Here is a 27,810-nt window from a genome sequence, read left to right on the forward strand (position 1 = left end):
TGCTTCTAGGATGTGACAAAATCTTGAGTTCTGTGGCCGATACTTATCTCTATCTTAATTTTTTTTGTTGTTTTTTCACTAAATAGAGGGAAAAATTTGGTGAGAATTTAAGAACTCAGATGAAAAGAGGTAGTGAAAGCATTATTACTGCTGCAAATGCTTCCTACTTTAGGACAATGACCCTTGAAAGATTATTGAATATGCCACTTATCTTTCACTTCTCTTTGCATAAAATATATCTGTTGACCAACTTCCTCATGGCTGTCTTTACTTCCTTATTTCGCAAGGTGTAGATAATGGGATTAAGTAAAGGGAATATCACAGTATGGAACACAGACACCACCTTATCTAGGGAAAAAGAGTCAAATGGTCGAGCATAAATGTAGATGGAAGGCCCAAACATAAACACCACAATGGTGATGTGGGAATAGCAGGTGGACATGGCCCGGCTGGTACTCTCACCTGAGCCTGAGTGTTTATTCAGCATTGCCAGGAGGAAGGCATAGGACATTAGGAGAGCAATGAAACATACCACAGAGATCAGACCACTGCTAAAAATCATCACTAACTCCTCTGGGAAGGTATTGGTACAGGCAATACGGACTACCTGCGTGATGTCACAAAAGTAACTGTCTAACTCATTGGGCCCACAAAAGGGAAGCCGAACAATGAGAGCTACTTGTATTATAGAGTGAATAAAGCCCCCCAGCCAGGAGAGAGCCACCAGGATACAGCAGAGACGTTGATTCATGATGGTAGCATAGTGGAGAGGGCGGCAGATAGCAGCATAGCGGTCAAAGGCCATTACTGTGAGCAGGAACATCTCGGAGGCCCCAACAAAGTGCAAGAAGAAGAGCTGTGTAATGCACCCACCAAAGGAAATTCTTTTCCTTTCCACAAAGAAGTCTACAAGCATTTTAGGAGCTGTGATGGAGGAGTACCAAATGTCAAGGAAGGCCAAATTAGCCAACAGGAAATACATGGGTGAGGTCAGATGAGGGTCAAGCCTGATGGTGCAAATAATAAGAATATTTCCTGGAAGGATGAACAGATAGAAGGATAAAAATATAACAAATAGGACTAGCTGTACCTCTCGAGTCTGGGATAGACCAGTGAGAACAAATTCTGTCACCCTTGTGTAATTTGCTGGTTCCATTTCTTCACTTGTTTTTAATAATATGGCTATAAAAATAAAAAAATTACAATTATCCCAAATAGGATTGAAATAGATTTATTTTACTGCTGTTGAAATCATCAGATTGCTCTGTGTCATTAAGGAACTGTATTAAGATACATTTGATTGTCCCATTTGATATCTGATAAGCCAAGACAGGGAAAGATTAAGTGATGACATGAGAATTAGAAACATTGAAACCATACGAAGTATGTCACATATCTGAAACCAAAATCCCAATCTATTAATGTTACTAATTTTGTATTAATCTATTTTTTATGAAACTCAGCAGAGCACTAATTCTTTCCCCATATACCTACCTTAGTAAGCAGTATGAAAGAAGCTAAATGGTAGACTGGTAACAAGAAAATCTAGTTATTTCTAGATTTTTTGTTGTTGTTGAGAAATCTAGCCAACTTGGAAACTTATGCTTGTTGTCCAACATTGGGTACACTGATCTGGCAGTATTTTCAGTTTAATCTTTCAAAAAGATCTCAGTGCTTCATGTATGGTGGCGAATGGACATTTTTTCCTTAACCAAACCTTATATAGCTTAATCCTTGGCAGTAGGTAAGCAGCCACAATATGCAACAACACAGGGTCATATATGAAAATTCTCCGGGCTCTAACCAGATGCCATTATTCCACTGATCATGCAGTTTATCTACTGTTCCAGGAAGATAGGAAGAAGATATTGTGATCTGAGGAATGGGTATGCTTGCCACTCAGGCTGACCCATTCTGCCACTTCAAGGTGTGGGAATAAAATTATTGCTAAAGTTTTGCTCAAGTCGTAGTATTGAACATACCACTATTAGATACAACAAAACCCATCAAATAAAAATAAGATAATCATTCACTTTACCAAATATGCTTCCCCTTTTAAGTAATATAAAAACTGCCCATCAAAGCAAGTATTTGTTATAACAAACAGCCAATACTGAAGAGTTGTTTCTGTTCTAAGATGTGCTATTTTATAATATTGCCTATCCTCAGGAGGTAAGCATAAAAAAACAAAGTTAAAATTCTATAAAACCAAAAAAAAAAAAAAAGATTCTATAAAACCAAAACCAAATAGATTTAACACCATCCAGGCACTAAAGCTTATGTGTACTATTAACTGAAGAAACCCTGCAATCTTCTTCCCTGCAATCTACGGACTCAATTTGTGCATAATTTTAACAAACATAGACATATGCCTCCATGATCTGTTAAAAAGGCATTCATAAAGAAGGGATGATTCATTATAAGTAGATACACAGAGAAAAGACCAGTACTTAGCAGCAATATGACACAAAAAGCCGAAAACAAAACACTCAGAAAGCTCAGCATTATGGGACTATTTAGCAAAGGGAAAATGTTCCCATATCCATGAATAGCTCAGGGTGGACCTCAGTGTTTTAATTAATCATATTTAGTAAATAAATTGAAGTAGGATTAGATGTGGCTTAAACTACAGATAAAGCAAAAGCTCTTGAGAGAACTAAAGTGTTTTCTTTAGAAAATATTTACGAGATGCAATTGGCAGGATTTAATATTAAATTGTAGTCATTACTGTCAAACTACCAAAGCCAGTTGGAATTTGAACACCATATGGCAAGCTATTAAAAAGGTAACTTTTTAATAGACTTCGGCTTCTAGAAATGACATAGGAAGCGACTATTATAAACTTTCTTGGGGTGCCTGGGTGGCTCAGTGGGTTAAAGCCTCTGCTTTCGGCTCAGGTCATGATCCCAGGGTCCTGGGATCAAACCTTGCATCAGGCTCTCTGCTCAGCAGGGAGCCTGCTTCCCTTCCTCTCTCTCTGCCTGCCTCTTTGCCTACTTGTGATCTCTGTCTGTCAAATAAATAAATAAAATCTTAAAAAAATAAAAAGGTAACTTTATATCTTCTATGTCTAAAATGAGCTTCATCCAGCATATTCAGGTTTTTAATAAAATTTGAATGGATCTGCCATAAATATTTAGGAATGCTCTATTCGCACTCTAAGAAAAGTTTGGGGTTGTGCCAATATAATCTGGAGCAAGAAATTATGTTTATGGGAACTCTGGGAGGAGATAAGCCAGCCATGGAGGCTAGGTTAGAGCATTTCCTTCCTAGGCTGTCATCTAGAAAGAGTTAGCTATCCTAAGCCAGCACTTACTCTTAGAGTAGCTGTATTGGTTGGTCAAGCAGGTTTTACTTTACCCTGGCTACACTATACCTCCCAAGCCTGTTTCTCTTTTTATTCTCTTTAAATAGAAATTATATATATTTAAGGTGTACAATACAATATACATAGTGATACACATATACATAGTGAAATGAGTACTATCATCAAGTTAATTAACAGAATCTCTTCACATAGTTTTTTTTTTCATTTTTTTTTCAGTTTTCAGTTTTCACAGGTTTTTCAGTTACAAGAATACCTGAAATCTACTCTCTTAGCAAATTTCAGCATTATTCTATATATTAGTCATTATTCTGTACATTAGATCTCTAAACCTATTCATTCATCCTCCATAATTGCAACTTTGTTTTTGACCAACATCTCCCTATTTCCCCCACCTCCTTGTCCCTGGTAACAACCATTCTACTCTCACATGGAAAAAGGAAATGTGATATAAAAATAATATAATAATAATTATGTCTATAATTCTGTCTTTAAAAGAAGAGATTCTAAAACATTAACTTTTATCCATTTGCAACAATATGGATGAACCTGGAGGATGTTAGGCTAAGTGAAATTAGCCAAACAAAGAAATGCTACATGACTCACTTATATGTGAAATCTAAAAAAGCCTGTTCCTGTTCCTCTTTTAACAACATCTAGTGAATTCCCACTCTGTTTAATCTGCAGGGATGTAGTATCTAGAGGATGACTATGGAGAGAGCTGGAAGTACAGAGGCTTTCCCTACAGGTGAGTGATCTGTGAACACTCCTCAAGGGAACAAATGCTTTGGGGAAAAGTCAGAATGTGTGCAGAACTTCTTCCTTACCCACAATCCAGTGTTCATCCATGTATCTAGCCAAGCTTTTAGTAATCACAGAGAATAGTTATCTTGCCAATTTGAGGAATTAGGGAGTTTAGCACAGAGATCCTGAAACAGATTAAATGACTCAAAAGATACTGGATTACCCTGATACAAGAGGCATTTTTAAAATATTAGCTATCCTCATATCACTGTCGATGCTCTTTCCTTAGATAAAGATGTGAATGAAGAAGTCAGTGTCTCCCAGAGTAAAAGTCACTTATCTTAGCCCTTCCTGGAAACAAAAAGCATGCAAAGCAAAGAACTACTTTCAGACCCTGCTTTAGTAACATAATGTGGAAGGAGCAAGCTGAAACTGAGAGGCTGGGAAAATGGAAGAGAAGGAAATGTACTGATGAAGGGGAAGAAAGCTGTAAAAGAAAGAGGCAGTTATTAGTCCTGCATTTCTTCTGAGGATGAAAACTGTCCATCTTTATGGGTCACATTGCCACTGGTGAGTATCCATTTAAATGAAAAGCAAAATAATTTTATAAAATGAAGAAGGAAAACGTTGATAAATAGATTCAAATGAAGATTTATTGAAAATTCTTCCCAAAGAATGGTACTTCAGCCCTCCAAACCTGGCGATCATGGGACTACGGTGAAGGCTATGTGGTAGAACTTTAACCTTCCCTGAGCTAGGGGACAGAGCAAAGGAAATCCTGAGAAATAGGGACTAAGGTCAAGTGAGGGAGGGAGACTAGAGGCAAACATAATAAGAGGATACTGGATTTTTATTTTTATATTTTTAAAGATTTTATTTATTCATTCTACAGAAAGAGATCACAAGTAGGCAGAGAGGCAGGCAGAGAGAGAGGAGGAGGAAGCAAGCTCCCCACTGAGCAGAGAGCCTGATGTGGGGCTCGATCCCAGGACTCTGGGACCATGACCTGAGCCGAAGGCAGAAGCTTTAACCCACTGAGCCACCCAGGTGCCCCGGATTTTTATTTTTTTTAAGATTTTATTTATTTTTTTGACACCAAGAGACACAGTTAGAGAGGGAACAGAAACAGTGGTAGTGGGAGAGGAAGAATCAGGCTTCCCACTGAGCAGAAAGCTTGATGCAGGGCTCGATCCCAGGACCCTGGGATCATGACCCAAGCTGAAGGTAGACGCCCAATGACTAAGCCACCCAGGTGCCCCAATACTGGATTTTTAGAAAACAGAAATACATGGAGTTTATTTTTAAAGAATACTCTACCTCAGTAAGATCCATGTTACAGCAAACCATTCAAAAAGATTTTTAGAACAGTAGGATAAGGAATCATAAAAACAAAGTCATTATTTGAAACATTTTATCTTTATAAGTCTTACATATGTTGCATATAGAAATGCACATATAATATTATATATTCCTTTAATTTCTCCAAAGTCCTTACAAAGAATTGAATTTTAGAAAGTGTGGTGTACTTATATGACATATACAGTTTGAAAGGCAGCTTTAAAGAGCACTGAAGAAGAATTAAGACACGTGGATTCCTATGACAGCTCAGCCACCAAAATCTTTGTGACTTTAGGAAGGTCATTCAACTTCCTTCTGAAACAGTTTCTTCCTAGCAACATAAGGGATTTCAACTAGAATTTTAATGAATGGTTTAGCTGTATAATTATAGGATTCTATGAAGATAAAAGTGGATTGAGAGTGAAGGCCCCAAGAAGGTCTATTAAGAACAATGTGGGGGACAACATGGAGGAACAGTGATTTAATCATCATTGTGAATATACACAACATGTAAAAGAAATAACTTATATTCATTTTTCCTATTCCTAAGACATTGAACTTACCTATCTTACTCTGTAAGGAGATATTCTGTGACCTCTGAGATTACTCTGTAAGGAGATAGTGTACAAAAATACTCTCACCATATAGAGGGATATATGGAGACCAGGGATCTTGAGTCTCACAGATAAACCAACAGCAGAGAATACCAAAATGTAGTAATTATCTTGATTTCCTATATACTGTGGCCCATGGTAAACTAGGCAAGAAGAAAGCATTAGGATCAGGAAAGGGCTGATTTCAATAGGAGGGGATCAGTTGCTGCTTGTGCATTTCTCTTCAAATAGATAATGGAGTGTGAGTACTTTGGTTCTAATCTCAGCTGACCAGTTACTAGCTATGTGACCTTGAGCAACTCACTCATTTCTCTCCCTTCATGCGTCCATTAGTGCAATGGAGATAGTAATAGTATCTACCTCATAGGTATGATTGTAGGGATTAATGAACTAATGCATGTAAAGCTCAGAAAAAATACCTGGCATATAATTCATACTTATTTAAATGATTATTACTGTTGTCATTATGATGATAATGATGCTTATATTTCCTTTGAAAGAAGCAAGTTCATTAGAGAAACTATTATTCTTGTATGTAATATCTAAAATATTGCCCGTTAATGTCTATTTAGCCTTTCTCCCCCCACTCTATCCTCAACTACGCTCCTTGGATCCAGAAGACTAAATCTGAGAAACAGCTTAGAGAAGAGGCCAAGAACATCTGACTTCTAATCACTACCATCTCCTCCTGTTTTCCTCAAACTACAATCCTATGTGACTATTGATAAATCACTATTGTTGGGGGGCCTGGGTGGCTCAGTCCATTAAGAGTCTGACTCTTGGTTTCAGCTTAGGTCATATTTTCATGGTTCACAATCTCATGGGTCATGATATCAAGCCCAGCATTGGGCTCCCCATTCAGTGGGAAGTCTGCTTCTTTCTCACCTTCTGCCTTCTGCCTTCTGCCCCTCCCCCAACTTGTGCACATTCTGTTTCTGTCTAAAAATAAATACATATTTTTAAAAAATCACTATTGTTAAATCATCTGCCTAGTCTCAGAGGCCTTTTTACCAAAATGCCTGAAATTCTGTATGAATAATTTCTAGCAAACACCAGAGGAATCTGGGCTCCCATAGTAATACACCAGTCATATATCAAAACAAAAACAACCACACAAACAAAAAAACCACTTTACTCATTGCATTGTAGTTTTGTATTTTGTATTTTGTATTTGAGCAAAAATATAACTGAAACTCTGAGTCCCTTAAATGTATGAAGCATGTCTCATTTATATATCTATCTAGTGCCTAAAATAACTTTTGGCACACTACAGTCCTTAATATGTGTTTGTCAGATGGATGGATGGATGGATTTGTAAGTGAATAAACTAGCTGATGACATTATAGGAAAAATTGTTAAATATTTCTAAGTTTAATTGTTTTATTGGACTCTGCTTCATGATTCCTGAATTAGTTTTCTGGAATCCTCTATTCTACCCATATTAATTTCAAATAAGAGTCTCTTTGCTTTTAAGGGATTTTTTTCTTTATTCACCTCCAGAGTTGCTACTACCAACTCCATCCCTCCAAAATGAAACATGTCAGGCCCTATCTTCCCCATCTTCTTTACAGTGGCCATTTTGAAAAACCCTCATAAGTCAGGTTTTTACTGACTATTTTAGGAATGACAAGATTCAAAATTTTGGAAGACTGTTTTAATGATTTGGTACTCCCTGAAGACCCATAAATCAGAAAAACCTTCTTTAATTTAGACTTTTTAAGAATGGCTCACCCTGTAAATATGAGATGGCCATATTACCTTCTCAATTCCCTGTTCAGCCTTTGTTCAAAATGCCTTACCTGTGGGCATGAAGCAAAAGAAGAAATTGTTTGTCCACCATAGTTAAGGTCTACTCTATATGATCACTAAGTTTCCCTAACGCCTTTCCTTGCTAGAAGCTTCTGCTTCTTACCACTATTCTTTGAGTACTTCACAGAGTTATTCCCATTATTATATATACCCCATTTCTCAAAAAACAGAGTATTTTATGTAAATAATATAATGCCAAACTTCCACCTACCAGTTACTGGCAATAGTTTTGGTATAGCCAGGGACTATAGAGGAGGTAGAGGTTCCTCTTCCCCCATCTACAGCAGAAAGCTTTGTCTTCTATATTTTGGTATATATCAGTTCTTTCCATGATGTAACAATGAGCTGACTAGTATCATGGATTGTGACTGAGAAAATCAAGTCTCTAGAGGCCAGGGCCAGCCAGCCAGGAATCAAAACACTGAGGGAATAATTTAAAAGTTGATTTGTTCTTCATCCAAGGAACAGAGAAACACATCTGAATTTCCCAGGACAAGTAAAGAAAATGGCTTATTTCCCTAGATTAGAAGTAGAAAATGTTATGATGCATAATACGCCCTCTAGACTATGATGTGCATTTCCAATTCTACTGTCCCAAAGGACTATATCACTTAGAGATGTTAGATCCTTAGGAAAATGGAGAGCTATCCAAATCTAATACTACATGAATTGCTTAAACAGTTTACTGATATTTGCAATAAAGATCTTAAGGAAAAAACTCCTTAATATTTCTTTTCCTTAGTGTCTTCTACATGTGCTTAGTGATTAGCTACTATATGTCAGACTCAATGTGGGATACCAGACATATAATGATGAATAAGAGAGAAATAAGAGAAATAAGATTTATTTCTCTAAATCAGCCTATAACTGTCCCATCTATGAATCCACAAATACTTGTCAATACCTCTCATCTAGAAATGTTCTCTGATAAAGAACTTTAGGTTGTATCTCAATTTTATTCTAACAGCCTGATCTCCATTTCATATCTTTTAGAAATTTTTTTTCCTGAAATTATCTTTATATCATACACTCTGTTTGTGAAGTGATGATAAGGGAATTACCTTTAGAATGTTGCAGATACAAACTTAATACACAGAAGTTGGATACATTTATATACACTAATAGCAAATAGCAGAAATAAATAAAAATAAATAAATAAAATATATATTTATATAAAAAATAAATAAATAAATAAATAAATAAATAAAAACAATAGTAGAAAGAGAAGTTAAGAAAATATCCCATTTGCAATTACACCAAAAAGAATAAAACAGCTAGAAATAAACTTAAACAAAGGGGTGAAAGAACTATACTCTGAAAACTATAAAACACTGATGAAAGAAATTGAAGACAACAAAAACAAATGGAGAGATTATCTATGCCCATGGGTTGGAAGAATTAATGTTAAGAAGGACATAGTACCCAAACAATTCTACAGATGCAATGCAATCCCTATCAAAATAACAAGAGCATTTTTCACAGAACTAGAACAAATAATCCTAAAATGAGTATAGAACCAAAAAAGACCTTGAATAGCCAAAGCAATCTTGAGAAAGAAGAATAAAGCTAGAGGTATCACACAATCCCACATTTAAAGTATACTATAAAGTGGTAGTAATCAAAGAATTATGGTACTGGCACAAAAATGGATACATGAATCAATAAAACAGGATACAGATCACAGAAATAAATTTACACTTACATGTCAACTAATCTACAAAAAAGGAGGAAAGAATATATAATGGGAAAAAGACTGTCTATTCAACAAATTGTGTTGAGAAGACTGGACAGCTACATGGAAAAGAATGAAACTGGACCACTTTCTTACACCATACATTAAAAAAAAAATCAATATGGATTAAAGACCTAAATGTGAGACCTGAAACCATAAAAATTCTAGAGAAGAACATAGGAAGTAATTTCTCTGATATTAGCCATAGCAACATTTTTCTAGATATGTCTCCTCAGGCAAGAGAAACAAAACCAAAAATAATCTACTGGTAACACATCAAAATAAAGAGTTTCTATGCAACAAAGAAAGAAAGCCAATAAAATAAAAAAGTAACCCACTGAAAGGGTGAAGATAATTTGCAGTAATAATGTATCTAATAAGGGGTTAATAGCCAAAATATATAAAGAGCTTACACAACTTAACAACAATAACAAAAATATCCAATTTAAGGGAGGAGTCAAGATGGTGGAGGAGTAGCAGGCCGAGATGACATCAGGTTGCCGGAGTTCAGTTAGATAGTTATCAAACCATTTAAAACACCTACAAATCCAACAGAAGATTGAAGAGAAGAAGAACAGCAATTCTAGAAACAAAAAATTGACCACTTTCTGAAACATAGGACCTGTGGAGAAGTGAATCCAAAGCAACAGGAAGATAGGCCGCAGAGAGAGGGGCAAGTGGCAGAGCAATGGAGCAATGGAGCACAAAATCAGAACTTTTAAAAGTCTGCTCCACTGAGGGACATCACTCCAGAGGCTCTGCAGGAGTGGAGCCCTCATGGGGACAGCGTGTTCTCAGGTCCTGCAGGGTCACAGAAGGATCGGGGGTGTCTGAGTATAGCAGAGCTCACAGGTATAAGAGCAGGGAAGCCGGCTACAGAGATGGAGCTGAGGAGTGCACTTTCAGCTTGGGGTTACCTTAACCCACAATCCAAGGCAGTTAGGCCACTGCTCTTTGAGCAAAGACCCCAAAAGTGGCAGAAACAGGGAGACTCACCTTCCTCCTGTGGAGGCAGGAATCTGCTGGGTTTGGATACTCCAAACGGGACCATGCATCAGAGATGGAAATGCTCAGTCACAGGCTGGGTGAGCATGGAGCATGGCCAGAGACCAGGGAGATTGGAGTGATTGAGTGTTTTTCTCCAAGGGCACACTGAGGAGTCAGGCCCCAAGCTCTTGGCTCCTCTGGCCACCATTTTCATTCCCATCCTCCAGAACAGAACACTATGTAAAGTGTTCAGGGAGCAAAATCTCCTGAGAGCAAACCCAAGTAGCTTACTTAGCCCAGCCCCTGGCTAGGGTGGTGCAATTCTACCTCAGGCAAAGACACTTGAGAATCACTACAATAGATCCCTTCCCCAGAAGATCAAAAGAATATCCAGCCAACAACAAGCTCACAGCCAAGAAGAACAGCGGAATTCCAAAGAGGGGAAAGCATAACATGGAATTAATGGCTTTCTCCCCATGATTCTTAAGTCTTGCAAAGTAAATTAATTTTTTTAATTTTATTTTTTCATATTCAATTTTTTTAACTTTTCCTCTTCCCTCTTTTAATGTTTTTTAACTAGTTTATCTTAACAATACCTTTCTTTTAAAAAAACCTTTTGAAACCTTCATTATTATAGTCATATTTTACCCTTCATTTTATCTAACTTTATTTTTTGTATACATATAGGGTTTTTTCCTCTAAAAAATTTGGGGATACAACTTCTTCTAATAGATCCAAATATATCCTAAAGCTAGCACAGGGCTTAGTTCTAATCTCCAACCTGAGCAAATACTATCCACTTTCTTTTTCTTTGTTTTCCCAACAGACTTATCTTATCATCTTATCAACTCCTTTTTAAGATTTTTTTTTTAATTTTCATCTTTACAGTCGTGTTTGCCCTTATTTGTGTGTGTGTGTGTGTGTGTGTGTGTGTGTTTATCTTTCTTTAAAATATTGGGAGGTGGTTTCATCTAAGACACCAAAATACACCCCAAATCAAGTGGGTGGCTCTGTTCTACTCACCAGTCTAATATATATATATATATATTTAATTTTTTTTTTGAAATTCTTTGACCCCCCTTTCTTCTACCCACTATTTGGGGTCTCTTCTGGTTTGGTTAATGCAAATTTTGGGGGGGGGGGTCTTTCCACCATTGTAGTATTTTATTCTCTAGTTCATACATTCTTAACTGGATAAAATGACAAGGTGGAAAAACTCACCACAAAAAAAAAAAAAAAAAGAAGAAGAAGAAGAAGCAGTATTGAAGGCTAGGGACCTAGTCAATACAGACATTGCTAATATATCAGATCTAGAGTTAAGAATGATGATTCTCAAGGTGCTAGCTGGGCTCAAAAAAGGCAAGGAAGTTATTAGAGAAACCCTGTCCAGAGAAATAAAAGCCCTTTCTGGAGAAATAAAAGAACTAAAATCTAACCAAGTTGAAATTAAAAAAGCTATTAATGAGGGACAATCAAAAATGAAGCCTCTTACAGGTAGGATAAAATGAGGCAGAAGAGAGAATTAGTGACATAGAAGACCAAATGATGGAGAATAAAGAAGCTGAGCAAAAGAGAGACAAACAACTACTGGACCATGAGGGGAGAATTTGAGAGATAAGTGATACCATAAGACAAAACAATATTAGAATAATTGGGATTCCAGAAGAAGAAGGGGGGGGTAGAAGGTATACTGGAGCAAATTATAGTAGAGAATTTCCCTAATATGGCAACGTCAATAAGCATCAAAATCCAGTAGGCACAGAGACTCCCCTCAAAATCAATAAAATAGGTCCACACCCCGTCATCTAATAGTAAAACTTATGGGTCTTAGTGATAAAGAGAAATTCTTGAAAGCAGCCTGGGACAAGAAGACTGTAACATACAATGGTAAAAATATTAGGTTGTCAGCAGACTTATCCACAGAGATTTGGCAGGCCAGAAAGAACTGGTATGATATATTCAGAGCACTCAATGAGAAAAACATGCAGACAAGAATACTATATCCAGCTAGGCTATCATTTAAAATAGAAGGAGAGAGAAAAAGCTTCCAGGACAAACAAAAGCTAAAAGAATTTGTAAACACCAAACCAGCCCTACAGGAAATATTGAAAGGAGTCCTCTAAGCAAAGAGAGAGCCTAAAAGTAGTAGATCAGAAAGGAACAGAGACAATATACAGAAACAGTCACCTTACAGGCAATACAATGGCACTAAATTTATATCTGTTTATAGTAACCCTGAATGTAAATGGCCTAAATGCCACAGTCAAAAGACACAGAGTATCAGAATGGATTAAAAAAACCAAAATCTATCAATATGTTATCTACAAGAAACTCATTTTAGACCCAAAGACACCACCAGATTTAAAATGAGGGGGTGGAAAATAATTTACCATGCTAATGGACATCAAAAGAAAGCTGGGGTGGCAATCCTTATATCAGATAAATTAGATTTTAAGCCAAAGACTATAATAAGAGATAAGGAAGGACACTATATCATACTCAAAGGGTCTGTCCAACAAGAAGCTCTAACAATTTTAAGTATCTATGCCGTAACATGGGAGCAGCCAATTATATAAGCTAATGAATAACAAAATCAAAGAAATACATTGACAATAATACAATAATAGTAGGGGACTTTAACACTCCCCTCACTGAAATGGACAGATCATTCAAGCAAAAGATCATCAAAGAAATAAAGGCCTTAAATGACACACTGGACCAGATGGACATCATAGATATATTCAGAACATTCCATCCCACAGCAACAGAATACACATTCTTCTCTAGTGAGCATGGAACATTCTCCAGAACAGATTACATCCTGGGTCACAAATCAGGTCTCAACTGGTACCAAAAGAGACTGGGATCATTCCCTGCATATTTTTGGACCACAATGCTCTGAAGCTAGAACTCAATCACAAGAGGAAATTTGGAAAGAACTCAAATACATGGAGGCTAAAGATCGTCCTACTAAAGAATGAATGGGTCAACCAGGAAACTAAAGAAGAATTTAAAAATTCATGGAAACAAATGATAATGAAAACACAACAGTTCAAAATCTGTGGGGCACAGCAAAGGCAGTCCTGAGAGGAAAGTATATAGCGATACAAGCCTTTCTCAAGAAACAAGGGTCTCAAGAACACAACCTAACCGTACACCTAAAGGAGCTGGAGAAAGAACAGCAAAGAAATCCTAAACCCAGCAGGAGAAGAGAAATCATAAAGATCAGAGCAGAAATCAATGAAACAGAAACCAAAAACAACAGTAGAACAAATCAATGAAACTAGGAGCTGGTTCTTTGAAAGAATTAATAAGATTGATAAACTCCTGGCCAGACTTACCAAAAAGAAAAGAGAAAGGACCCAAATTAATAAAATCATGAATGAAAGAGATCACAACCAACACCAAAGAAATACAAACAATTATAAGAATATATTATGAGCAACTATATGCCAGCAAATTTAAGAATCTGGAAGAAATAGATGCATTCCTAGAGAGGTATATAAACTACCAAAACTGAACCAGAAAGAAAGATAAAACCTGAACAGACCCATAACCAGTAAGGCTATTGAAGTAGTCATCAAAAATCTCCCAACAAACAAGAGCCCAGGGCCAGATGGCTTCCCAGGGCAATTCTACCAAACATTTAAAGAATTAGTACCTATCCTCCTGAAATTGTTCCAAAAAATAGAAATAGAAGGAAAACTTCCAAACTCATTTTATGAGGCCAGTGTTACCTTTATCTCAAAACCAGACAAAGACCCCATCAAAAAGAACTATAGACCAATATCCTTTATGAACACAGATGTGAAAATTGTCACCAAAATACTAGCCAATAGGATCCAACAGTACATTAAAAGGAGTATTCACCATGACCAAGTGGTATCTATTCCTAGTCTGCAAGGTTGGTTCAACATCCACAAATGAATGTGATACAATACATTAATAAAAGAAAGAATAAGAATCATATGGTACTCTCAATAGATGCTGAAAAAGCATTTGACAAAGTACCGCATCCTTTCTTGATCAAAACTCTTCAAAGTGCATGGATAGAGGGTATATACCTCAATATCATCAGAGCCATCTATGAAAAACCCACAGCGAATATCACTCTCAATGGAGAAAAACTGAGAGCTTTTCCACTAAGGTCAGGAACACAGCAGGGATGTCCGTTATCATCACTGCTATTCGACATAGTATTAGAAGTCCTAGCTTCAGCAGTCAGACAACAAAAAGAAATTAAAGGCATCCAAATTGGGAAAGAATAAGTCAAACTCTCACTCTTTGCAGATGATATGATACTTTATGTGAAAAACCCGAAAGACTCCACTCCAAATCTGCTAGAACTTATACAGGAATCCACTGAAGCGTCAGGATATAAAATTAATGCACAAAAATCAGTTGCATTCCTATACACCAACAACAAGACAGAAGAAAGAGAAATTAAGGAGTCAATCCCATTTACAAATGCACCCAAAACCATAAGATACCTAGGAATAAACCTAACCAAAGAGGCAAAGAATCTGTACTCTGAAAACTATAAGGTACGCATTAAAAAAATGGAGGAAGACACAAAGAAATGGAAAAATGTTCCATGATCATGGATTGGAAGAAGAAATATTGTGAAAATGTCTATGCTACCTAAAGCAATCTACACGTTTAGTGGAATCACTATCAAAATACCATCCATTTTTTTCAAAGAAATGGAACAAATAATCCTAAAATTTATATGGAACCAGAAAAGACCTCGAATAGCCAGAGGAATGTTGAAAAAGAAAGCCATCGTTGGTGGCATCACAATTCCAGACTTCAAGCTCTATTACAAAGCTGTCATCATCAAGACAGTAAGGTACTGGCACAAAAACAGACACATAGATCAATGGAACAGAATAGAGAGCCCAGAAATAGACTCTCAACTCTATGGTCAACTAATCTTCAACAAAGCAGGAAAGAATGTCCAATGGAAAAAAAAGTCTCTTCAACAAATGGTGTGGGGAAAATTGGATAGCCAGATGTAGAAGAATGAAACTGGACCTTTTCCTTACACCATACACACAAAAATAGACTCAAGATGGATGAAAGACCTCAATGTGAGATGGGAATCCATCAAAATCCTGGAGGAGAACACAGGCAGCCTCTTCAACCTCTTTGACCTCAGCCACAGCAAATTCTTCCTAGAAACATCCCCAAAGGCAAGGGAAGCAAGGGCAAAAATGAACTATTGGGACTTCATTAAGATCAAAAGCTTTTGCACAGCAAAGGAAACAGTCAAAAAAACCAAAAGACAACTGACAGAATGGGAGAAGATAATTGCTAATGACTTATCAGATAAAGGGCTAGTATACAAAACCTATAAAGAACTTATCAAACTCAACATCCAAAGAACAAATAATCCAATCAAGAAATGGGCAGAGGACATGAATAGACATTTCTGCAAAGAAGAAATCCAGATAGCCAACAGACACTTGAAAAAGTACTCCACATCACTTGGCATCAGGGAAATACAAATCAAAACCACAATGAGATACCACCTCACACCAGTCAGAATGGCTAAAATGAACAAGTCAGGAAATGACAGATGCTGGCAAGGATGCGGAGAAAGGGGAACCTGCCTACACTGTTGGTGGGAATGCAAGCTGGTGCAGACACTCTGGAAAACAGCATGGAGGTTCCTCAAAAAGTGGAAAATAGAGCTACCCTACAACCCAGCAATTGTACTACTGGGCATTTACCCTAAAGATACAAATGTAGTGATCCAAAGGGGCACGTGCACCCCAATGTTTATAGCAGCAATGTCCACAACAGGCAAACTATGGAAAGAATCTAGATGTCCATCAACAGATGAGTGGATAGAGAAGATGTGGTATATATATACAATGGAATACTATGCAATCATCAAAAGAAATGAAATCTTGCCATTTGCATTGATGTGGATGGAATTAGAAGGTATTATGCTGAGCTAAATAAGTCAATCAGAGAAAGATAATTATCGTATGATCTCCATGATATGAAGAATTTGGGAGGCAATGTGTGTGGGGTGGGGGGTAGGGAAGGAAAAAATGAAATGATGGGATCAGGAGGGAGACAAACCATAAGAGACTCTTAATCTCACAAAACAAAGTGAGGGTTGCTGGGGGGATGGGGGTAGGGAGAGGGTGATTGGTTATGGACATTGGGGAGGGATTGTGCTATGGTGAGTGCTGTGAAGCGTGTAAACCTGGTGATTCACAGACCTGTACACCTGAGGCTAATAATACATTATATGTTAATAAAAAGTTAAAAGTTAAAAAAGAAATCCAATTTTAAAATGGGCAGAGGATCTGAGTAGACATTTTTCCAAAGAAGACAGGTAGCAAACAAACACATAAAGAAATGCTCAGCATCACTAATCATCAGAGAAATGCAAATCAACACCACAGTGAGATATCACCTTATACCTGTCAGAATGGTTTGAATCAAAAAGATAAGAAATAAAAAGCATTGGTGAAGATATGGAGAAAAAAGAAACTTGTGCACTGTTGGTGGGAATGTAAATTGGTATAGCCACTATGGGAAACAGCATGAAGGTTTCTCAAAAAATTAAAAATAGAAATACCATATGATTCACTAATTCTGCTACTAGGTATCTATCCAAAGAAAATGGAAGCTGGTACCAAAAAGGGGGGGGGGGGGTGCCTGTGTATTTTCAGAATACAATGCTTTGAAACGGGAACTGGAACATTGCCTGCATATTTTCAGAATACAATGCTTTGAAACTGGAACTCAGTTGCAAGAGAAAATTTGGAAAGAACTCAACTATGTGGAGGCTAAAGAGCATTCTACGAAAGGATAAATGGGTCAACCAGGAAACTAAAGGATTTTTAAATATCATGGAAACAAATGAAAATGAAAACACAACCACCCAAGACCTTTGGGATGCAGCAAACATGGTCCTAAGAGGAAAGTGTATAACAATACATAAGCCTTTCTCAAGAAACAAGAAAGATCTCAAATATACAAACTAACCTTACACCTAAAGGAGCTGGAGAAAGAACCACAAGTAAAGATTAAACCCAGAAGGAGAAGAGAAATAATAAAGATCAGAGCACAAAAAAATAGAAGAGTATTCCATGCTCATGGACCAAAAGAATAAACATTGTCTATATCTATACTGTCTAGAGCCCCCTGTGACTCTATACTTTCAATGCCATCCCAATAAAAATTCCACTGGTATTTTTCAAAGAGCTGGAACAAGCAACCCTAAAATTTATATGGAACCAGAAGAGACCCCAAGTTGCTAAGGAAATGTTGAAAAAGAAAAAACAATACTGGGGGCATCACATCGCCTGATTTCAAGCTTTACTACAAAGCTGTGATCAGCAAGACAGCATGGTACTGGCACAAAAACAGACACATAGACCAATGGAACAAAGTAGAAAGCCCAGATATGGACCCTCAACTCTATGGTCAAATAATCCTCGACAAAGCAGGAAAATATATACAGTGGGGAAAAAAACAGTCTATTCAATAAATGGTGCTGGGAAAATTGGACAGCTATTTATAGAAGAATGAAACTCAGCCATTCTCTTATGCCATACACAAAGATAAACTCGAAATGGATAAAAGACCTCAATGTGAGGCATGAATCTATCAAAATCATACAGAGCAGAAATCAATGAAATAGAAACCAAAATTAGAGTAGAACAGATCAATGAAACTAGTAGCTGGTTCTTTGAAAGAAAAAAATTGAAAAAATGGAAACACTAATTCAAAAAGATATATGAACCCTTATGTTTATTACAGTATTATTTACAATAGCTAAGATAGGGAAGCAACCCAAGTGTCCACTGACAGGTAAATAGAAAAAAAAAAAAGATGTAGTATATATCTACAGTAGAATACTACTCAGTCATAAAATGTAATGAGATCTGGCCATTTGCAACAACATAGGTAGATGTGTAGTATATTATGCTGAGTGGAATAAATCAGAGAAAGACAAATGCCATATGATTTTACCCACAGGTGGAATCTTAAAAAATAATAATAATAATAAATAAGCAGAGATAGACCCATAAATACAGGGAAAAACCTGATGGTTGCTAGAGAAGAGGAGGTTGGGGGGTTGGCAATATGGGTTAAGGGGAATGGGAGATACAGGCTTCTAGTTAAGGAATGAATAAGTAACAAAGATAAAAGATAAAGCATAAAGAATACAGTCAATGGTATTGTAATCATGTTGTAAGATGACAGATGATAGCTACACAGATGATAGCTACAGTGGTGAGTATAGCATAATGTCTATCACAATGGTGATATGGTTATCAAATCATAATGGTTTACACCTAAAATTAATGTTTTAATTAAAATTTTAATTTTAATTAAAATTTAATTTTAAAATTAAAATTAATCAAATCACAATGGTTTACACCTAAAATTAATGTAACATTGCATGTCAATTGTATTTCAATTAAAAAAAAAGAGGGGCACCTGGGTGGCTCAGTGGGTTAAATCCTCCGCCTTCGGCTCAGGTCATGGTCCCAGGGTCTTGGGATCGAGCCCCGCATCGGGCTTCATGCTCAGCGGGAAGCCTGCTTCCCTCTCTCTCTCTCTGCCTGCCTCTCTGACTACTGGTGATCTCTATCTGTCCAATAAATAAATTGAAAAAAAGGGAAACATGGAGGAAACTTCAATGCATATCACTAAGTGAAAGAAGTCAATATGAAAAGGCTACCTACTGTATGATTCCAACTATATGACATTCTAGAAAAGGCAAAACTATGGAGGCAGTATAAAGATCAATGCTTGCCAGGGCTTGTGCATCAGGAGGTAGGGTGTGGTTAGGGAAGGATGAAAAGCAGAGCAAAGACAATTTTTAGGGAAGTGAAACTACTCTGTAATATTATAATGATGGATTCATGTCATTATGCATTTGTCCAAACCTACAAAATATTCAACACCAAGCGTAAGCTATAATGTAAATTATGGACATTGGGTGATTATGATGTGTTGTAACAAATACACCACTCTGTTGGGGGACACTGAAAATGAGGGAAGCTATGCATGTGTGGGCGCAGGAGGTGCATGGGAAATCTTTGTATCTTTCCTTTAATTTTGCTGTGAACCTAAGACTGCTTTAAGAAAATGAAGTCTGGAAAAAGAAAATCTCTCTCTTTTTGAGTTTCTTTATCTATTCTCTCTGCCAGTCCCCTCAGGTATCATGGTGTTAACAGCTCTATTGCTTCTAATCCCTGGTTATGGTACTGCCCCCTCTGACTCATCCATATCTGCAATTTTATAGACAGTCCCTCTGTAATTTCTCTTTGTGAATTATTCTATTTGGAGTGTGTCATCAGTTTTCTGTTAGAGTCCTAAATGATACAGATAATTTTCTATAAATGTGTCCTTATGCCCATCAACTTGGTCCATCCTATTGCCTTTGCCCTTATAATTAAGATGCTCCATCATCATAGATAATATAAATTCCCACTTCTGTTTCCTGAAGCCTCCCTTCCTGGGGCTTCTGTCCTTCTGCTTTCATCTGTTTCTATCACTCCTACAACTGCTACACAGTTCTCATCTTAAAAGTGCTTTGGGCCACCCCTACATGGATTTCTTGAGCCTATCACTTCCTTATGTTGCTTTTGCCGGCACACATCCTCCCCATACTTTCAAAGAAAGGGTACTTACAAAGTAAATTTTTCAAATCTTTGCATGGTTGAAAAGGTCTAATTCTATTTTCATACCTGATTGATGGTTTTGTTCTGTCTAGAATTCTAGGCTGAAAATCAGATTCAGGCACTTTTCTACCATATTGAAGGGCCCAGTGTTGTTACTGAATATTCTAATGTCTTTTGAATTTTGAATACTTTCTGTGGCCTATATTTTTTTCTGTCTCTCTCAATAATTTTATAATCTTGTCAATCTCTAGGGTAGTCAAATTGCAAAATAATGTGCCTTAGTTATTGTTTTCTCATCACTAGGGTGGGCACTCAGTTCATCTTTTGTATCTGGAGACTTAAATCTTCCTGCAATGAGTTTTCCTTTCAGTGTTTCTTTTAAATTCTTTCCCTCTGTCCTCTCTGTTCTCCTTGGACAAATATGAGTTGAATGTTTACCTCTTGCTTAGATTTTTCAAAATTTTTTCACATTTTTTCATTTCTTTGATTTTTAAAAATTCTACTTTCATGGAAACTTCTTTGACTATTTCAACCCTCTATTGATTTGTCTTAATTTTATTTATCACTCTTTTTATTTTATTTAGCTCCCAAAAATAGTATTTTTATTCTCTAGTTTATTAAAGTATCATGTTCTTATTTCCAGATTGTAAATATTATCTCTGATCAATGTGAATATATCAGTGATTTTCAAAGTAAATTTTTTTTTCTGTGTTATCCTAGATTCCACTAAATTCCTTTTGGCCTTCCTAAAGTTTCACATTTTACTTCAACATCTTTTGTGTGTTAAAGAATTTGGCACCAAAATTTTGACCAAAAGATCTGGATGAATAGAGCAGAGCTGAATAACCAGTAGGCTTCTGGTCAGTCTTCCAGCAGAGAGAAAGCCATTTCTATTTATGATCTCCAAAGGCAGAATGTGAAAGACTTTTCTCTAATCTAATTTCTTGATGCAAAGAGGTCAATATTCTGTTTCTGAAGTATATGCCTGTGTGAGCCTCTGAGAGTGAAAAGAGAGGATGGGAGGATAAACCATCCCTTTCTCTTAATCTCCTTATTACTGAACCCTACCATCTTCTTTACCTGGTGTCCTGGCATCTCAGATATGTCAGGGATTCTGGAAGATAAATTTGTCTATTTCTCATCAGTCTCCCCCTTCAATTGCTACTTTTGTGTTAGCCTTCTCTATGTGGTCAAAGCAATTACCACACCTTTGTCTTCTCTTTTCCAAATATTTGCTGGAATCTTTTGTATGCAGAATCTAACTTCTTTCCTGTTATCTTTGTAACTGTGAGTATAAACTTGTTTCCCCTTTGTGATGGTGGTTCTTGTTGCTGCTGTTCTCTTATTTAGATCTTAAAGGGGAAAGGGAAAACTAATGTAGCCCACAATTTTAAATATAGTTTCAGTGTATTTATTTTCTAAATAGGTATTAACAAAGAGGATAGAATGGTCCTTTTTGCAGAGGAAAATAATATGAAAAATATAAGGAAATGTAACAAAATGTTGATGGTGATGATGTATAAAGCCTAAATGGAGAGAAACCATTTCAAAGAGTTCTCAGAAGTCTCGCTCACCAACTGTTGTTGACATCATAGTATCCACCTCCAATGAAAGGGACAGACATGTAAATGTAATTTCAGTGGGGTCACCATAAATAATGTCAATTCTCTGTTACTAAGAGAAAAAGGAAAAATGGATACTGAACAGGCAGGTCTGTCACAAGTATCTACTGTGAATCCAGCACTGCACCACATACAGGGAGTGGAAAAGAAGTAAAATACATTATTTATACCCTTAATAAGTTGTAGAAATTAGATAAAAGCCACTAAGGGAACAAAAACCAGAAGGAAAATAACTGAAAGCATTTTATAAACTACATAGAGCTGTGCTTAAGGCACACAGAAAATATATGTTGGACGAAAATAATCAGGGCAGAATTTTTTAAAGATATGAGCCATGAAACAAGATCTAAAAAGTTCTTGTTTTTAGAACATGACTGGCTGGCTTAGTCAGTAGAGTATGTGACTCGTCATCTTGGGACTATGAGATTGAGCCCTAGGTTGGGTGTAGAGACTGTTTAAAAATAAAATCTTAGGGTGCCTGGGTGGTTCAGTGGTTGAGTGTCAGACTCTTGGTTTCAGCTCAGGTATGATCTTAGGGTCATGAGATCAAGCCCACATCAGTCTCTGCACTCAGCTGGGAGTCTGCTTGAAGATTCTCTCCCTCTGCCCCACCTTCCATGTGCACACACACTGTCTCTCTTCCTAAAATAAGTAAAATACACCTTAATAAAAATAAAATATTAAAAAGTTTTAAAAATTAATTAATTAATTAATTAAAAGTTCCTCGGAATAAAATTGCTTTCTGAAGACTACCCAACTACTCTACCCAGCTGTTATTACATTTCCGTTTCTAAGAGAAATGGTCAGATTCCTCAAAAATATCTTTCTCCTATAACCTCATTCAGAATCCTTTAATTGTAGATTAAGAAAGCTTATTTGAGTATTATGCCTCCATCAGAAAGGATGAATACCCAACTTTTGTAGCAACATGGATGGGACTGGAAGAGATTATGATGAGTGAAATAAGTCAAGCAGAGAGAGTCAATTATCATATGGTTTCACTTATTTGTGGAACATAACAAATAGCATGGAGGACATGGGGAGTTAGGAGAAGGGACTTGGGGGAAATTGGAAGGGGAAGTGAACAATGAGAGACTATGGACTCTGAAAAACAATCTGAAGGGTTTGAAGAGGTGGGGGGGTGGGAGGTTGGGGGAACCAGGTGGTGGGTATTAGAGAGGGCACAGATTACATGGAGCACTGGGTGTGGTACAAAAACAACGAATACTGTTATGTTGAAAATAAATTTAAAAAATGATTTTTTAAAAAAAGAAAGCTTATTTGAATTGAAGTGGTCTATAGCAGTTTAATGAGATACTGAATTGGAGATTTTACTCTCCTACTCTAAAAGTAAGAAAAGATAAACCTTGACAATATGGAAAAGTCTAAGTTTAGCCCACCTAAAGACAGAAAAAGAAAATTGTCTCAAATTATTGCCTGTTCAATGAAAGCTACAAGATAGTTGAATTTTAGAGCCTATTCCTTAAAATAATTAGTAAGTTACAGACCATTTAAGGTAAAACAGCTAATTCTCCAATTCTGCCATTCTGATAAGCTAGCCCTTCTGCTTTTCCTTCAAGGAGACCTTGCAACTCCAAATCCATTTCATGGCATTCTTTACATCCTCATTCCTCAGAGTGTAGATGAGTGGGTTTAACATTGGGGTGATGGTAGTATAGAACACAGACACAGCCTTATCCAGTGGGAAAGTAGTGGATGGACGCAGATAAATAAAGATACAAGGGACAAAGAAGAAAGTCACTACAGTGAAATGAGACCCACAGGTAGAGAGAGCCTTGCGTCGGTTCTCTGAAGATCGCTTGCGAAGACTAAATAGAATAACAGTGTAGGAGGCCAGAAGAATGAGGAAACACCCCAGAGAGATGAGACCGCTGTTGGCAATCACCAACATATTTACCAGGGTTGTATCAGCACAGGCAAGTTTTAGGACTGGGTGGACATCACAAAAGTAGTGGTCAATAACCCGATTATTGCAGAAAGGTAGCTGAAAGGTCAGGAGGGTCTGAACAAATGAATGACCCAGGGCTCCCAACCAAGACAGTGATGCCAGCACAATACAAACATTGGCACTCATGATGGTTGTATAACGGAGAGGTTGGCAAATGGCAGCATAGCGGTCAAAAGCCATAACCGTCAAGACAAAAATCTCAGCACAACCAAAAAAGTGGAAGGTAAACATCTGAGTTACACAGCCCCAGTAGGAAATGATCTTTTTCTCAGAAATAAAGTCTGCAATCATCTTAGGTGCTGTGGCTGAGGAATAGGCAATGTCCACAAATGACAGGTTACTAAGAAAGAAATACATGGGTGTATGGAGCCGACGATCAAAAAAGACGGTAAGCAGAATGAGTAGATTTCCGACCATGATCACAGTGTAGAAGAGGAGGAATAAGACAAAGAACATCAGTTGCATTCCAGGATTTGGGGAAAGTCCTAGGAATATAAACTCAGTGACATTGTTAGCCACTTCCATGTGGACCCAAGTGATACTGGTTTGGTGGCTCTGGTTCCCTGCAAAAATAAATAAATATCATAAACCACTGTAAGCATGGTAAAGTCCAACAGGAAGAGCCTTATGAAAATATTTAAGTGATGCTAGATAGTAGGTGAAATTCTTCGTATTTCTTGGACATAGTTAATGGGTATTTTCTTCACCATCAATTTTCTTACCACATTATTGACTCACATTGATACTTAGGCCTATAGTTCTTTCTCCCAAATAATGATCTAGAGAACATGAGGGTTTTTTATTTGGATTTAATGTTGTTCCATAATCCTCCTTCTTGTCTTTCTCTCTCTGTCTCTCTCTCTCTCACTCTCTCATTTTTCCAGAAATTCTCTTTGGGTTGGAAAATTTTAAATTCATTATCAAATGGATAAGTTAATTTTGGAGGGTTATGATAAATGTAAGAAGTCAGACGCTGAGATGTGATGCCAAATTTCTTAGGTGAATCTTTTTTAATATAATGTACACAGATCAACCTTAGAAGAATGACATTCTATTTTATCAAGTGAGAAAGATTATTTTAATTTCTAAATTAAGTTAGAAATTTCAGCACAATTAAAAATTAAGTCATTTTAGTGATGAAGAACAATAGATACAGAGGCCTCCTGCTGGGGAATTTGAGTCCTAAACCTTGGTCTGCATGTGAAAATTCCATTTTGCTTGCCAGTGAGGAGTATCTGAGTGGTCAAGCTACATAGAAAAATACTGTTCCCTGTGTTGCTCTAAAGAGTTGAAAAGTTTAAAACTTATTGAGACTCAGTTCTTTTACCTTGAAAACGCCCTCTCTGTGTAATTATAGGTAAGCATCAGGAATAAAATTTCCCATACAGATAATGCTATAAATGATAATTAAAGAAGAAGTGTCTAATACCATATATGTATATGGTATTATATAAAGTATACAATAGTATAAAGTATATATGGGGATCCTGAAGGCATACAGATCAAAATATTGGGTAAAAATTATCAGGGAAGAATTCCTGAAAGAGATAAATCATGAGACAAGATCTAAAGAAGCTCCTCAGGATAAAAATGGCTTTTCTAAAGCATTGCAAATTACTAGCTATCTTCCATATTTGTTAGGAACACCTCTTTACTGCCTGGATAGTGGAAGCTGAGTAATTTAAGACTGAGCATCCTTACCTTATTGGATTAGCATCCTTATTAGATTACTTTAAGTAAATCAATTTATTCTTTCTGAATCTCAGTTTTCTCATTTATAAAAGATGGGTGGTAGAGTCATTTTACTCCATGAAGCTGTTGCAGAAATAGAATGAGATCATTTGTGTAACTTTCTTTTTGTATTTGTGAGGTGGTTTACTTTGTAATTTGAATCTGTGAAGTGGGATCTTTCTAGTTAGTAGAAATTTTAATTTGATCTATTCATCTATTATATAAAAATTATATAGGCAATATATAGATTGTCTATAGAAAATAGAAATAGAAAATATTGAAATTCATCCATGATTTTATTCCCGAGATAATAAACTATAATATCTATCCATTTCCATTGAAGACATATTCTTAACAGGAGTAATACTGGTAGTAAACATTTACTAAGCACTTTACTATCTGCAGGATGGTGTGCTATAAACTATTAGGATATGTCCCCTCATTCTATACTCACAGCAACATTGTAATTTCTATCTCCATTTTAAAGAGCACCAAATTTTTAAGACTTTAGGTAAATCATCCAGTATAACAGTCAGTGAAGAGACTGGTATTTGAATGGAGCCATCCTAATTCCAAAACCCACATAATACATACCCTTAAATAAATGAAAAAGGGGTAGAAAGATAAGTAAACAGATGATAATGATACATGTTAAGTAGATGATAGATAGATGATAGAAAAGTAGATGGATAAACTTCTCATGAAAAATAATTTCATTAAAAATAATCAAATGCTCTCTTATGTTGCAAAGTACTTTGATTAGAGAATATATTCCATTAAAATGTTTGAACATTCTAGGGCAGCTGGGTCACTCAGTTGGTTAATCGACTGCCTCTGGCTCAGGTCATGCTCTCAGGGTCCTGGGATTGAGTCCTGCACTGGGCTCCCTATGCAGCAAGGAGATTGCTTCTCCCTCTGCCTCTGTCTCTCCCCCTGCTTGTGCTCTTTCTCTGTCAAATAAATAAATAAAATCTTTTAAAAAAATCTTTGAATATTCTGACACTGTATCAGCAAAGCTAAATTGTGCTCAGTCATAACTAATTGACAGAATCATAAGGGTTGAAAAAACATTTAGGTAATAATAGAAAACTCTTATATTGTATTAACTATGTTCCAAGTATTGTTCTAAGTGGTAGTAATTCACTTAATTCTCATTAACATTCATACAGTGTAGGCTATCATCATCATCCCCACTTTAGAAATGAGGAAACTGAAGCATGGAGAAAGTGCATAACTTGCCCAGGGTCACAGAAAAAGGTAATTGGCAGAGTTGGTATCTGAACGTAGGCAATGGAACTCCAAAATTATTTTCTTTCTTAATAAATTTGCACACTACTGGGGCTGTGGGCATCAAAGTCAGTATATCTTCTCTCTCATTTGAAAGTCTTAAACTTTCTGTAATAGTCAAGACACCATTTCTGCTACTCATGAATTTTTTCTGAAAAGCTATATACAGTTCTTATAGGCAGAGACCACAGTTGCTACTGGCAAGATCATCACAACATTGATTCTGTGCCCAACATAGCTTAAACTTACAATGAGAATGCAATGAGTGATGTGATTCTGATCATTATCTTGACATTATTTCAGTGACTGGTGACAACCAAATAGATGAGACCCACATGTAAACCAGCAATCACCGTTCCAGAGGAGAGTCAGGGACACCTCTCCAAAGAAGGTCTTCACTGAGGGAATTTTTAAAGAGTTTACCTGATGATGAAGAGGACTGCAGGGTGAGAACACAGAAAAGAAGACAGGGAAGGAAGGATGTTCTAGGCCTAATGGATTAGGATATAGGAATAAAAAGGATATAAATCATCATGGCATCCCCTCTGAGAAATGCCAACAGGTTTGATACAATTCATCACAGAATCCATGAAGGGAAGTGTCAGGAAGTAAGGTTAAAAAGGAAGAGGAGATCAGGTCATGGTCTTGTGGGTTAAGTTTGAGGAGTTGGAATTTATCAGGAATGATTTGGGGGATCAAAAAGAAAGATGACTGCTGCAGCAAGAGGGCAGTGGGAATGGGAGGTAGTAGAGAGTAGTTGCTATGAAGAAGCCTGAAACCCAGCTTTCCTAGATTCAAATTCAAGCTCCCCTATTAGTTCACACTATGAATTCAGGGAAGTTACTTAACTTCCTTTGCCTCAGTTTTCTCAAGGGTTAAAAGTGGATAAGAATAGTATACAGCACATAAGTGCTGTATGGGTTAGATCTGTATCACGTATGAGGCACTTATATACATGGCATACTGTAAGTGAATAATTACCACTACCCATCTTAG

The 27,810-nt window shown here is 36.7% G+C and overlaps 2 protein-coding genes across 2 annotated transcripts; both read right to left on the minus strand.

The window, feature by feature from the left end:
- Positions 1 to 214: 214 nt before the first annotated feature.
- Positions 215 to 8,122, minus strand: LOC116867531 (olfactory receptor 4M1). The gene is made up of 3 exons (XM_032857154.1): positions 8,042 to 8,122; positions 7,753 to 7,820; positions 215 to 1,182 (listed from the first exon to the last, which is right to left on the minus strand). Exons 2-3 carry the CDS (start codon positions 7,772 to 7,774, stop codon positions 215 to 217), a joined length of 990 nt encoding a protein of 329 aa, XP_032713045.1. The 5' UTR covers positions 7,775 to 7,820; positions 8,042 to 8,122.
- A 15,260-nt stretch (positions 8,123 to 23,382) lies between these two features.
- On the minus strand, positions 23,383 to 24,321 carry LOC116867532 (olfactory receptor 4S2-like). The gene has a single exon (XM_032857155.1). The coding sequence runs from the start codon at positions 24,319 to 24,321 to the stop codon at positions 23,383 to 23,385; it is 939 nt and encodes a 312-aa protein (XP_032713046.1).
- Between the last annotated feature and the right edge of the window lie 3,489 nt (positions 24,322 to 27,810).

This window comes from Lontra canadensis, unplaced genomic scaffold (genome assembly GCF_010015895.1).
Source record: "Lontra canadensis isolate GAN:19392208 unplaced genomic scaffold, GSC_riverotter_1.0 scaffold12, whole genome shotgun sequence".
Classification (NCBI taxonomy): Eukaryota; Metazoa; Chordata; class Mammalia; order Carnivora; family Mustelidae; genus Lontra; species Lontra canadensis.